This window comes from Hemicordylus capensis, chromosome 5, assembly GCF_027244095.1.
Source record: "Hemicordylus capensis ecotype Gifberg chromosome 5, rHemCap1.1.pri, whole genome shotgun sequence".
In the NCBI taxonomy this organism is placed as follows: Eukaryota; Metazoa; Chordata; class Lepidosauria; order Squamata; family Cordylidae; genus Hemicordylus; species Hemicordylus capensis.
This window is the reverse complement of record NC_069661.1, coordinates 223,841,835-223,856,168: the sequence shown is the minus strand read 5'-3', so window position 1 is coordinate 223,856,168 and position 14,334 is coordinate 223,841,835. Positions and strand designations below refer to the sequence as shown.

The following is a 14,334-nucleotide window of genomic DNA, read 5'->3' as shown; positions in this document are numbered from 1 at the left end:
GCTTGCGGTGGTCCTCTTCATCCTGCCTAGTAGCATAGCCAGCTCTGGATCTCTTGTTCCATCAGACATCTCTATCCACATCTTGGAATGCTTTTCTTCATATCATTGATCCAGCCCCACTTTATAGCCAGTTGGCTAGAAGATGGCTATCCCATATGAGACCAAGTCAGACTCAAACCTAAAATCCTGATAATGGATTGTAGCCAACAGGCTTAGCCCCTTGTCCCTCACACCTATTCTCTTAGCTGCCGCTTAGTTATATTAACATCACAAATATTCTGAAACCCATTCTAATTGCACATATGTTCCTGTTAAATATTGCATAAATACTAGGAAATCTCGGTTATGCAGTCATCGCTCTCCAAAGAAGATTAGTGGAGGAAGGAGGAAAGAAGAGAGTTTCTGCTTCTTGAAATAGAGGTGGAATTTGAGCATATGCTTTCAGTCACAAGGAAAACAAATACTGTGTGCTGGAATGAATTGCTTGCCAGGAGCAACATGTTGGAATGTGTCTGGTTCCTTTTGCCAAAGGAAGTCATCTGATTCAGTAACTGTGGTTTTTGATTTGGGTACAACATATGCTCCATGTGTGATGCCGCTATTTCCTAGTAAGAAAAAGAGCAACAGCCGTTTCAGCTGGTGAGGGCATCTTTAAAATATGCATGCAGTGTGGGAGACCACATTTAGATAGTGCAAAATACAGCAGCTAGACTACTGACAGGAGCCTATTCTTCTGATCACATACCAGCTATATAATATTGTACCAACTTCACTAGCACCTGATTTATTTCCAGACCCATTCAAAATGCTAGTTTAATCTTTAAAGCCGTTTGGGTCCTGGATATCTGAAGAACCATGTCTCCCCATATGAACACGACCACACACTTAAGTTCTTAGTGGGAGTCCTGTTCCATATCCTACCACCATCTGAGCTGGGTTAGTGGAAATAAAGGGCAGGAGTGCCTTGGTTCTGGTGCTCCCTGCTGCAAAAGATGCAACCAGCCTCTTCTTGCTGTGTCGTCTGTTTGTTATAATTGCTGCTTGCCATTCCTTTGCTTTTTGAATCATCACCATTTTTGCTTTTTGAATCATCACCATCACCAGTGATGGCTTTATTGATTATTGTTTTCGGGAGACTATGAGTTGCCCAAAAGGCAGGATATGAATGTGCTAATAAATAAATGATCCTGAAAAGGAATGTAGGAACATAGGAAGCTGCCATATACTGAGTCAGACCATAGGTCCATCTAGCTCAGTATTGTCTACACAGACTGGTGGTGGCTTCTCCAAGGTTGCAGGCAGGAATCTCTCTCAGCCCTATCTTGGAGATGCCAGAGAGGGAACTTGAAACCTTCTGCTCTTCCCAGAGCGGCTCCATCCCCTGAGCGGAATATCTTACAGTGCTCACTTGTGGTCTCCCATTCAAATGCATCCAGGGCAGACCCTGCTTAGCTAAGGGGACAAGTCATGCTTGCTAACACAAGACCAGCTCTCCTCTCCAGGAGAGGAGATTGTAGATTTGTCAGTGTGTTTACATAATACTGCATATTCATGGTTGTGTGTGTTCCACATTAAAAATGAATAAAATTCTACACACAGGATTATGGAATTAAAGTAATTTATGGAAAATTGGACACATTCACATAATTTCTCTTTTGGAAAAAACTTCTTGGAATTTGGAAAAAAATTGGAAAATCTTTCTCTTTTTTATTCTGTGATTTCCCCTCCTCATTTTGCATCATTTATTCTGGCTTTGCTAGTGATAGAGAGGGGCAAGGAGCTGGCAGACCACTGAAGCCCTAACCCTTAACCACTGGAAATCATACTCATCTGCTTCTCTGACTTCTAAAGGCCCCACTGGACAATATGCCTATTGCACAATTGGGATGACATGTTAGGAAAAAATCATATATAAATAAATCATGTAGAGGCTCCTAATCTAGATTGGGGCAATGGTGGAAGGGAGGGTCTTTAGTGGCATGCTCTCACTGTGGTTGTGATTCAGACTGGGGTGGGGCTGCCGCTGTTATTTGCTAATAACAACCCGATGGGGGCCTGATCTGGAATGCCATGGTGGTGGGAGCAGAGGGTTAAAGCCCCACCGCCACCACATCCAGGCTGTAATAATGCAATAATAATGCATATTGTGTAGTTTGGCCCTAAGGTTTCAGCAGGCATTGCCCACCTATTTTCAAGCATGTATTAATATGTATAGGCCATTTTCCCACCCATTCCATCAAGACATGGGGATTGCAAGATATACCAAACACTGCGGTTATCATGCAGCAACCAATTTAAGCCATTTCAGGGTCCGGCATCACAGATGTATCTGATGATTATGCATCACACAAGACAAGCAACACATGAGTTTCATGCTAAACTGAATGTGATTTCTCTTTATCAAAGGTAACATGTATGTAGGAGATAGCTCCGAGTTAAATCACAGAGAGCAGGAATCCCAACTCCTCTTTAAAATGTACTCCTTAGCTGCGCTCTTCATTCATATGACCGTTTTCAGGACTGGGTCTCCTCTACACCTTCTAAAGTGCCTTAAACCATCATTGAGAAGATTGCTTCCTCTCTGGAATGTACAGTAGAGGAGGGATGCTGCAGTATATTCCCACTGGGGAAGAAAAAATAATGAATGTGCTCCCATATAGTAGGTGTTTGTGTACTAAAGTAAAGTAGTGCCGTGGAGTCAGTGTCGACCCCTGGCAACCACAGAGCCCTGTGGTTGTCTTTGGTAGAAGTGATAGCAAAATTCTCAGAAAATAGTAGTTAGGTTCTTGGAAAGGCTCAGCTAAAAGGAGACATGACTCCTTTCTCTGGTCCCTAAATTATTCTCCACTTGAAGCAGTTTTCCTGCATCACTCCCCCCACCCCGCCACCTCCTCTACACCAGCCCACTACCCTTGAACATCTTCGTCCCTCCCTACCCTTTACTTACCACTCCCCCAGAGCAAGCAGTCGAAGTACCTGCATTTCTCCCTGGTTTCTAAGGAGTAAAAGCCTGTGGCGGAAGAGGTCCTTGTCCTCCGTCCCCCAACTTTACTCCCAGCAGGAGATTAAGGGGAAGGCTGACTTGTAGTCTTCTGCAATGCATCAAGTATTGCCTCTTCCTCTGTAGTGATGGCAGGAAGTGGTGACGGTCGTGGTCTCCTGCTATGTCTTTGCAATTTTTAGGGACCAGGAAGAGATGACAGTGCTTTTCCTGCTTGCCCTGGGGGAATGATAAGTTGGTGGGTGAACAAATGAGTTGTTTCAGAGTAGGGGTCAGGCATGGAGGGTGTTTGGGGGAGAAGAAGGGTAATTTTCTGAGCTTCAGAGTAGTTTGGGAAATTAGATGGTTTTTCCGAGATTCGGGGAGAAAGAAATTGGATACGTTCTGAGCAGTTCTGAGACTAAGGGGGCTATTCACTCATCACTGGTATGTACAGCATTTCTCTAGGCCTGCTATAAACTTGTAACACCCCATATCTCTTCTGTTTTGAAAAATTGACAAGAAAGGCCTTGAAAAATCTATCTATGCCCTCTAGAATCTTTTAGTTCCCTTTGTTTAAGCGCCTTACATTTCTAGCTTTTTGATTTGCATGCACAGGTAGTCATGGCAGTATGTCATACATGTATACAGAATTATATGTTAATTGATCAGTATCAGACACTGCTCCTTGTCTCCAGAATCTAATATCAGTTCTTCTATGCACTCATTTACCCACATACATTCTGGCTGCTTATCAGTCCTATCAGGTCTGGCTTCCCTCTCCCCAGTGATCCTCATTTATAGTGGTGCTTGTTCTTTCCTCCTGCTGCCAGGTGCTTTCTGCCTGTGCACAGGAAAATCCCACCAAGGAACTAAAGAGGTCTAGGACTTGTAGTACTTTCGAAAGCATGTCACATAAGGAGACACAAACCTGCCTGTTTTTCTGTCATTCCCTGTACAAGCACATAGGAACTCTTGGTCTTCTAGAAGAGAGCTGGAGCCTGCATCTCCTTCTTCAGAATGCTACATGTTGTCTTCTAACATTGTTTCTGACTAGCAGTCTTACAAGATCTGGACAGCCTGATATCAGGGAAATAGGTTTTGCATAAAATCCTTAGGTGTGACCCACAGTTTCACCTTTTCTGAAGCTAATAATAGGCTTGCATCCTAAGCCAGATCCCTTGGCACATTTGGGCCCTGGTAAAGCATACCCAAATTGACCCACATAAGAGGTGTGTGTGTGTGTGTGTGTGTGTGTGTGTGTGTGTGTGTGTGTGTGTGTGTGTGTACAGTACAGTAGTAAGGTTTCTACCCCACAGGACAGCCTAACCCTGCTTGCTTTTGTTTATGTGATTGCAGTGTGTATGTTCTCTGATTGAATCTTGAACAGAGGAAGATCTGAGGCTGAGATATAACAACAACCATAGCAGTGATCCTACTTCTTCTTTTCCAGGTGACCTGGTGTCTCGAGCAATGCATCACCTCCAGCCACTCAGCGCAAAGCAACACAGCAACAGCACTCCCATGCACCACAAGCAGGGCTCGCTCTACTGGGAACCCGAAGCGTTGTACACACTCTGTTACTTCATGCACTGCCCACAGATGGAATGGGAAAACCCAAACGTGGAGCCTTCCAAAGTCACACTACAGACAGAAAGGTAATGTCTGTTTCATGAACAGATCACGTCCTCTGTGTTTATTACCAAGTGCAGGAGCCATAGACCTCTCTGCTCAGTCTGTTTTGGTTACGATTGCTTTTCTAGATGGAATGAATTTTGCCTGCCATGTAGTGTTCTATGGCTGACCCAGAATATATCAAAAGTGACACCCAGTGGCTACATGCTACAGATGGGTTCCAGATGTGAATTTTGGAGAGATCTCCATCCTCCAACCTGGCTTTCTTTGTCTCTTGGCCTGCTCTGTGTTTTGGAAAGGAAAATTAGAGGTTCTGTTTGTAACTTAACAGGTTTGGTTTTAAATATATTTTTTTACAAATTTAATGGGCTTCTGCAGCTGTAATTTGGCAAATGGGGACTGGATAGAATACAGTATGTAAAGAGCTTGCTAAGTATATTATACAGTAGCCATGTTGAGTGTGCACTAATAATGATTCTTGGCGTTCGGAATGTGAAACATACTCATCATTTGGGCCATTGTTGCTGCTATATTCTTTTGGTTAAGCTTTTGAGGACAAAAAGAGGTGTGGCGCAAAGAGCTCGGGTTAACCTGTGCATAAAGAGCCAGTCGTCTTGAGGAAAATCCCAGTTTCAGTTCCCTACATCTCCACTAAAAGGATCTCGGGTAGTAGGGTTAGAAAGACCTGCATCTGCATCCTTGGAGAGCTACTGCCCATCAGAATATACAAAAGAGGGTTAGACAGGCCATTGGTTTTATGAGGCAGCTTCAATATTCTGCCTTGAGAAATGAATTGGAATAGGAGGGAATCTTCTGACAGTTGTTTAAATCACCAGCAAACTCAAAGATAACCCAGATTGCTTTGTGACTATGTTGCCTTCCAGCTATATCCAGATAGGTTCTAGATGGCAATTTGCAACAGAGTAGGCTGGTTCTCATGGCTGTTGAAACTAGGGTAGGAGGTGGGTTGCCCTAATTTGTATGATCGTCAGAATCACCACAGTTCCCTCCAGCCCAGGTTGCTCCTGGTAGGGGTACCCAGCTTTTGTATACCCATCTTTTTACTGAGGGTGGAGGAGAGAAGAGGCCTCCTACCCTGTTTTCCCTCTCATGAAAACTCTCATGGCTCTTCTACCCAGCTCTCAGCACTCAGCATGCCTATTCCCACACAAAAGCCATACAGAGCTGTGCACAGATGCATATGCCAGGTAATACTATAGCAGTGTTTTTCATTGCAAAGCCCGAGAACATGTGGCAGCTCTCATTTACCTTAAGTGCAACTCCCTGACTAATCATTTGCTAGTTGTGTGTGAAGCTTCAGCTGAAGTTGAATACTCTACACAGCTCCCTGGCACAGCTCAAAGGCTAATGTTTCCATCATGTTATGTTACACTTTGTCCATTACTGGTGAGGCCCTTTAAGAGAAATGGAGCCCCCTCGAGCCCCAGTGCCATCTTGGAAGAAGAACACAGAGCACTGGGAAGTGCATTTCTTTCCAGCTTTTCACCATGGAGCTCTATGGGGAAAGCACTAGGAAGGTCTATACTTCCCACCTTCCAAGATGGCACAGGGGCTCAACAGGGTATCAGTTCTCTTAAAGGGCCATACCAGCTTCAGCAAAGCGCAGCACCATGTGATGTTTTCTCACATTATGGCTCTCACTTTGAAGGTTTTTCTGCCCAAGTGGCCCTGGCTTGAAAAATAGTGAAGATCACTGCACCACAGCAATGTTTGGATGGTTAAAAAAAACAAAACAAAACAAAAACCACTGGCCAGGCTAGTTTAAAACTTTGTAGGCAGTTACTCCTCTAGTTAAACTGCTGTGCTTATTTTTATTGGTTAGTATTTATAAAGCCATTGGAATCGGGATCGTATAAAAACCAGAGGAAGGCCTGTTCCTTATAAAACTATTTAACCAATTCTCTCCTTTTTTGAGGGGGTGGGGGAAACCACTTTAGGAATTGTGGCAATGTGGTAAAGGCCAGAGTAAGCTTTCTGTATTGTTGCCAGTAACCTGTGGTTGATTTTGGGAGGAACAGAGATTCCTCTGCTACATAATCAGATGTGCATTGGCGTTTAGCACCAGAAATCTCAAGCGCAAAGGATATTGTAGAGGCCCTGTTCTTTCCATGGGACTGAGTTATGTAATCTGCTTTCTTTTTTTGTTCTAGTTCTCATGCCATTTCACAAAAATGATTGGTTTAAAGGGGCTTCTTTTAGGACTTTGAAAAGTTTTTCTCTCTGTATTTTTATTTCCACTAAAGGGATAGCAGCGGTATTCCCTATTGTAAGCCATTCTTTCTAGGGTGTGATGATTTATTGCTAGCACTTTCCGTTATGAATAGAGCAGCTCCACTTTAAAAAAAAATCAAGAATGGAATTATTTTTAGTTATAGTTTTTCTAAGTTCTTTGCTTTAATTTGTCTGGGTTCCAGCTGTCTTCCCCGATCCTTATTCATTTTGCTTGCATGTTGGTGGTTTTTAAAAAAATTATTTTTAAAGAAAGCAACCAGGTTATTTTCTGTTCTCTGGCTGTTCTGCTGTAACTCTCTGCAGGACTGCATTTGACCCTCTGAGAATTCTTGTGGCATGCAGAAATCCTTGGGTGCTGCCTGTATAAGTAGCTTCTCTGGCTATGTATGAGTGTATTGCTGTGAGAGTGATGGAGGAGGTTTTCCTTCTTTGTAAACAGATATAGTTATTTTGTCCTGAGGCAAGCTCTTAAAAAAAAAAAACAAGAAAGAAAAGAAAAGGAGTGCTGGTTTTAGCATGGTAGAGCTTGAATAGAGAAGATTGCTGGTTTGAATGTCTCTCATGCAAATTCTGGAACCAAGGGGACGCTGGGTTCACCTGCTGTGACTTCTCTTTTTATATTATGTCTGTCTTCAGCTGCTGTATTCTGTGGGAGAGATAATGTCCTGTCCCCTTTGGCTGCCCTGTTGCCATGCAGCCTCCATCCATACTCCAATCCTGATGTATTTGCTACTCTTATCCATGGGCTACTCAATCTGTCTGTTTATTGATTAGACCTGCACAAGCTAGAACTACCCCAGAGCACTGTGGCTGCTTGCCTCTCAACCCATCTGGGTTTTGCAAGCATTCCCTGCAAATACTTGAAATCCCTCTGAGGGTTTTGTAAGTACTCACAAGGAGTGCTTGCAAGACCCAGATGGCGTGTTAGAGACTCACCTCACCTGCCACTCCTCACTTACAAGCAACCCCTCCCCGCAAAAACCACAATCCCATAACCCTTTGCCACTGCAAAGGAGGAGTAACCAGTGGCAGGGGAGTGCCAGGTTCACACTACCCAGGCAGGAAGGCAGTTGATCTGGTTGCCCAGCTGACTCCATACCTAATTTACAGTAAATGATGCTTTTGAGCATGCTCAGAAGCACCATTTCCTGCCAGGATCAACCAATCTGTTGTTTTCTCTGCCCAACATGTTCAGAAGGAGCATTTCAATTCCTGTGCTAAGAGTTGGTTGTTTGCCTGCATCCATTTGCCTATCTGTGTGGTTGTGAACCAGACTCCCACCACCAGTTATCCCTTCTCAAAGGTTTTTTTTTTGTTTTTTGTTTTAATGTTGTTTTTTAACTTGCAAAGAGGAGAAGAACTGAAAGATATGGGCTAGTGGTTGGGGCAGAAACTGAGCACCATTTTGAGGTCTCATACATTTCTCAACTCAAAGTGGCTCAGAGAGAGAGAGTGTGTTGTGGGGCATTTGCTTTTCTGCAATCTCTCTCCCTGGTGATAGTTTAGAAATGCCATTCCAGTATCCAAATACTCAGATTAAGTTGGCATAAATGTACCACCCCACTCTTCCTCCTCCTAGGGTCTGTTCTGCCATCCTCTTTTATGGTAAATATTTTCAGTTGATCAGGGCTTTTGAAATATTTATTCAAACTGATAGAACTATTTTTGAAGCAAGCCTGGGAATGATCACATTATTTGTAATGAAATGTCATTTACATACTATAAATCAGAGTGCTTCTACACTAGGGCCCTATAATATTCCTCATGTGATATTCTCCTTCAGTCTGTTGCAGTTGATGATGTTCCTCTTAATTCTACATTTATCAATTTGATAATGGCTTCTTTTAATCTCTATCAAGTTCTGGCCCCATGGCAAGGATAGAACAGGGCAGTGCATTCCTGGTGGGTGGTGTGTCTGGTCAATATCCTGCTCATGCCCTTTTGAGCAAATAATATCACTACCAGGCAAAAAGACAAGTGTGGAAGCACTTTTATTCCCTAGTGATGCTGTGGCATGCTATTGACACATACAGATAATTTACATGCATTATGTACTTTATATCTGTTAGTTATAAGTCAGCTGGTCCTGCTTGCATTTATCATTCCATGAAAATATGTGTACTGCTGCGTCACTCCTGAAACTACTTTCTTTTCCATAGTCCCATTAGGGTCGGTATGACTAAATCAAAGTAAGTGATGTCTCCCCTTTTTCTTCTAAAGTGTGCTTTCCTGGTAAAGCTTCTAAAGTGTTTGCTGGGGTTCAGCTGTGAAGTACCGTGTCTCTGCTTGCTAATTTGTATGGTGTTCCTTTTTCTAAGAGGTCTCTCATCTGCCTTTTATGAAACAACCATATTGACAAGACACTCATTACCTCCTAACTCATCGTATAGGATTTCTTTTCCTATTAATGTCTCCCTGAAAATGTAGTTTAGTAGCTTAGCCATTTCAGCATCAGCATTAATTCTCTTCAGCTGTATATCGTGCTTTGTCTCTAGTGTTGATTTTTTGGTGGATTGGGGGGGGGGTTTCTGGGGGAGGTGCACATCCCATGGCCCTTGGGCAAAAAATTCATTCTACTATTTTTGCTGTCTTCTGTTTTTTTCCCCTTGAAGCCTTAACTGACTTGAGAGATTCTGTCTGCCAACCTGTTCCACCTTTCCATTTTCAGCCAGACTTCTTCCGTGTGTGTGTGTGTGTGTGTGTGTGTAGGGTGTTGAATGTTGATCAGCTCATATGAAGCCATAATATATACCACAATGTGCGGAGATAGTTTTCAGTCCTTAATATGCAGTGTGAAATGTGTAAATAATATGATGAATAGACAAGAAATAAAAGGTTAATAGGCGGTGAAGAAAATAAGCAGACACATTAAATTAACAACAAACCACTGGAGGGTTTGTGTGTGGTGACCATGTAGGAATTGTATCATTGAGATAGTATATCACCAATATTCTTAATCCCTGTCAGGAGTGTGTGCTTGGCCAAGCTTCATAATGCATGTTAACAATACTCTTTTGTAAGAGAGAAGATTTCAATGACCCAAGATGCTTATATAACAAAATACTGTATTTATGATTTGATTGATTGATGGTATTTCTATACAGTCTGATATAGAAATCTCCAAGTGGTGTATCCACCATGAGCATGGCCTAATTGCCATGGTAGTTTCATTACTGGTATTAACTGTTTTAGAAGAATGCACACTTCTGCAAGGGTGGAGGACCAGTTAAGATGGTCCATCCCAGGAGGCTTTTGGATCCTAATGGTTTCCTGATGGCTCTGCAGGATTTTCCTGCTGAGAGAGCAGACGATCCTGTCAACACCCTGGTCTTTCTCTGGTATGATGAGATGAGTAGGGCGAATGACACAATTGCACCTAAGTGCCCTCTCCTGACCCGCCAAGCCCAAATGGCCCCTTGGTATATAGGAGAGTTGTGGGCAATAAAGCAGGCCAGTAGACACAATAGATGGCTTGAGCACTGTTGGCGGAAAACTCAGAATGAACATGATCAAACACAGATGGATAGAGCCCAACTTAGAGTCTATTCTGTGGCAGTGATGGTGGCAAAGAAATCTCTGCCATCATTGTATCACTCAGTGTTGCCCAGTGGAGCTTTTTCACGTGGTTCAAGGGCTAATTGGTGAGGGTTGAGGTTTCATCAGACTGAACCTTTGTCAGCCTGCTGTGACCAATATATATTACATTTTGCAGATAAAATTGCTTGTATCTGGGCTGACTTGCGTGTTAAGATTTTTGCAGAAACAGAATTGAATGTTGCCAGTGTACCGTCTGGACCTATGCAATTGGATACTTTTCAGATTGTGATGCCTGAGGAGGTGAACAACCTGCTTCGAAGTCTGAGATCTGCTCCATAGGTGCTGGATCCTTTCGCTTAGTGGGTGGTGAAGGCAGCCAGAGAGAGGCTGGGTCTGTGAGTGGCAGGGATGGTAAATGCCTCCCTGAATCAGGGGGTGGTGCCCTCAAAGGCAGTAATTAGATTACTCCTGAAAAAGCTCCTTTTTGGACCCAACCATTTTAAACAACTTCCAGCCAGTTTCTAACCTTCCCTTTTTGGGCAAGGTATTGGAGAGCATGGTGGCATCTCAGCTCCAGGTAGTCCTGGATGATACTGATTACTTGGGTCCTTTCCAGTCTGACGTCTGACCTGGATATGGGACAGAAACTGCCTTGGTTCCCTTGGTGGATGACTAACACCAGGAGATAGACAGGAGGAGTGTGACCCTGTTGATTCTTCTGTATCTCTCAGTGGCTTTTGATGCAATTGACCATTTTTGGGCCACCTCTTTGGGGTGGGACTTGGGAGCACTGTGATATGGTGGCTTTGGTCTTACCTTGAGGGTCACACCCGGAAGGTGGTGCTGGGAAACACTTGCTCTATCCCTTGGCTATTGGCCTATGGGATGCCACAGGGTTCTGTTTTGTACCCCATGCTGTTTAATCCTTATCTATAAAACGCTTGGTGTCCGTGCCTCCCTGGCCTCTTCTGGGCATGCGCGAAGCGCATGGCCAGAACAGAGCCAGGGAGCCAGGACCGCCAGCACCCGGTGGCCATCTTGGGCGGCCAGAAGCGGCCGCCCCGAAGAAGCCGGGTAAGCGGCGACGGGGGACACTGGCCGAGGCCAAGGAGGCGGCAGAGCCATGGCCGAGGCCTGGCCGTGCTGCCGCTTACCCGGCTTCTTCGGGGCGGCCGCTTCTGGCCGCCCAGGATGGCCGCCGGACGAGGCGGCAGAGAAGACAATGCGGCGGTGGGCCCGGGCAGCGGTGGACCAGGCCGGAGCCGCGGGCGGCGGTGCGTGGCGGGCCCGGCCAGAGCCGCGGGCGGGAGGGGTAATGGCGGCGGTGGTCTGGAGCGCAGAGCTCCCCTAGCGCCCGTTATCCAACGGGCTACAAAACCACTAGTATCTATATGAAACCACTGGGAGAGGTCATCCGTAGATATGGGGGTATGGTGTCATTAGTATGCCGATGATACCCAGCTCTAACTATCATTTAAGTCAGCTAACATCAGGGAGGCAGTTGATGTCCTGAACCGGTTTCCACAGGCTATTCTGGATTGGACAGGGCAAACAAACAGAAACTTAATCCAGATAAGGCAGAAGTGTTCTGGGTCAGTAAAACTGATTAACCAAGAGGTGAGGTAAATCTGGTCCTGGATGGGGGTTACACTTGCCCTGAAAGACCAAGTTCGCAGCTTGGGGGAGCTTCTGGACCCGATGCTGCCCTTGGAGGCACAGGTGGCAGCGGAGTGCAAGAGTACATTTTGCCAGCTACAGCTAGTATGCCAGCTGTTACCCTAGTTGGAGAAGTCAGACCTGACCTCGGTCACGTGCACTGGTAACATGCAGATTGGATTACTGCAGTGCACTCTACATGGAGCTGCCCTTGAGGACGGTTCAGAAGCTGCAGCTGGTCCAGAATGCTGCTGCAAGGATACTCGTAGGTGCTAGTCACTCCTTGATGATCACACCTATCCTGCGGCAGCTTCACTGACTGCCAGTTTGCTTCTGGGCCCAATTCAAAGTGCTCGTCTTGACCTTTAAAGCCCTACATGGTTTGGGGACAGTGTATCTCTGAAACCGCATTTGCCCATATGAATCTGCCAGGACCCCTCTCGAGCCCTGCTCACAGCCCCACCATTGACCGAGATTTGGTTGGTGGGGACAAGAGATGAGGCCTTCCTGGTTGTGGCCCCTCAGCTATGCCTCCAGAACAACTTTGCCACACTCCCTCCCTTAGGGTTTTTAAAATATCTCTCAAACCCCATCTGTTTAGAGAGACCTTAATTTTTTAAAAATTATAAATTGATGAGCTTTTTAATTTAATTTTATCTTTATTGGTTTTCAGTTTTAATTGGGTCTGTTTTAATTGATTTTATTCTCTGCTGGTTTTATTTGTTGTTTTAAACTTTATATTACTTTTACTGTTGTGAGCCACCGCAAGCAGTATTGTAATGGAAGGGTGGGGTAGAAATATTTTAAATAAATAAATAAATGTGGCTATGGTCAGTATTCCTAAGGGACACACACACACACACACACACACACACACACACACACACAATCATATACCTGAGTCATGAGAAATCTGCATTAACTGAAGTTTCCCAAGTGGTGTATTGTCATAGTTAAGCATCATCCTATCCTTGATCAGTGTGACATAACTATATTGCTATTCCCCTCTGCCTGGGCATGTCTGCCTTATAAACTTAAATCAGTTTTAGCTGTAATGCTTTTCCTGATAAGAACCTGGGGAACTAATGTTCTGTGAAGAAGCAGAGGCCCATCTGCAGGACCTTGGAGAGGTCCAAGGAGCAAATTGATTCGATAGCAGGCTGAGGTTGGCTGAACCCTTAAGTACCTCTGAGCTTAGACTGCCCCCTTCCTGGGCTTTGCCTCCCTGTCTGGATGGTGGCAGCCTTTTGGAGTCTGGCATTCCTTCCCTATCTTTTACAGAGCTTGTTGCTGGCACTGCCATGGAGATACCAGGGGTCATGATGGGGACCTCTATACAAATGTGTGTGTGTTGCGAGTAATTTTAAAGGTTTCCTGTTGGCAAACCTTATTCCACAGCCATCGAGCTATTCCTTTGGGTAGCTTAATATCTTGCTTGTTGAATAATGGAAATGCATGAATGCTATAAATCTTGTAGTTTAGAAGTATAAACAAAAACTGATTAATTCTTATAGCTTCAATATTTCTAAAAGAAAAATACAGGTATAGGCCCAGACGCAATAGAAAGCAGCATATTAGACAGTTGGGTCACATTTTTCATCCCTCTTTAGCACTCAGTTTTTAATGTTTCTCTATAGCTTTACAGAATCCTTATTAGCCTGAGAAGTTATAAAAAAAAATGAGGTTTCAAATCTCTAACAATGTCCCATAATGGAGAATGTGTATACTCTGAATATCACAATGCCATGTTTTATACAATATGCCCAAACTAGCTGGGCCGGGTGCAGAGCATCTGCACGGCCGACCCACCCACCATCACTGCCTTTTTCTCCCCCGACCCCCACCGGCCTGCCCGGCTTTCTGGCTGGCCGGCCCGCTTCTCTCTCTCTCTCTCTCTCTCACACACACACACACACACACACACACATTTGGCTCCTCCCTCCCCGGTGCTTTCTTGCTAGTGGGCCAGCCAAAAAGCTGGGCCTTCACCTCCTCCCACCCACCCCCCAACTCCTGGCAGCAGCAGCTTCCTCCTGCCGGCTGGGCCAGGCCAGCCTGCTGCCACCTCCTGCTCCCGGTGGCAGACCCACCCTGCCGCCGCTCCTTGTCCCGCCGGTTGGGCCGGTGCACTACTGCCTCCTCCGGCCACCACCCAGCATCCCTATTTTCTCCCCCGCCCCCATCGCTATCCTATCCAGCAGCTGCTTGGGAACTCTTGTGAGAGCTGCCACACATGGGATTAGCGATGGGTACATTTAAGATAATTAAATATA

At 44.9% G+C, this 14,334-nt stretch overlaps 1 protein-coding gene across 7 annotated transcripts in view; it reads left to right on the top strand.

Moving 5' to 3' along the window:
• The window catches only part of ABTB3 (ankyrin repeat and BTB domain containing 3), a 448,319-nt gene that overhangs the window by 332,038 nt on the left and 101,947 nt on the right, over positions 1-14,334 (top strand). For all 7 annotated transcript variants that reach the window (XM_053258103.1, XM_053258104.1, XM_053258101.1 and 4 more), the window contains one exon: positions 4,434-4,638. In XM_053258103.1, the coding sequence (XP_053114078.1) occupies positions 4,434-4,638 (205 nt within the window). The remainder of the gene's footprint in view (positions 1-4,433; positions 4,639-14,334) is intronic.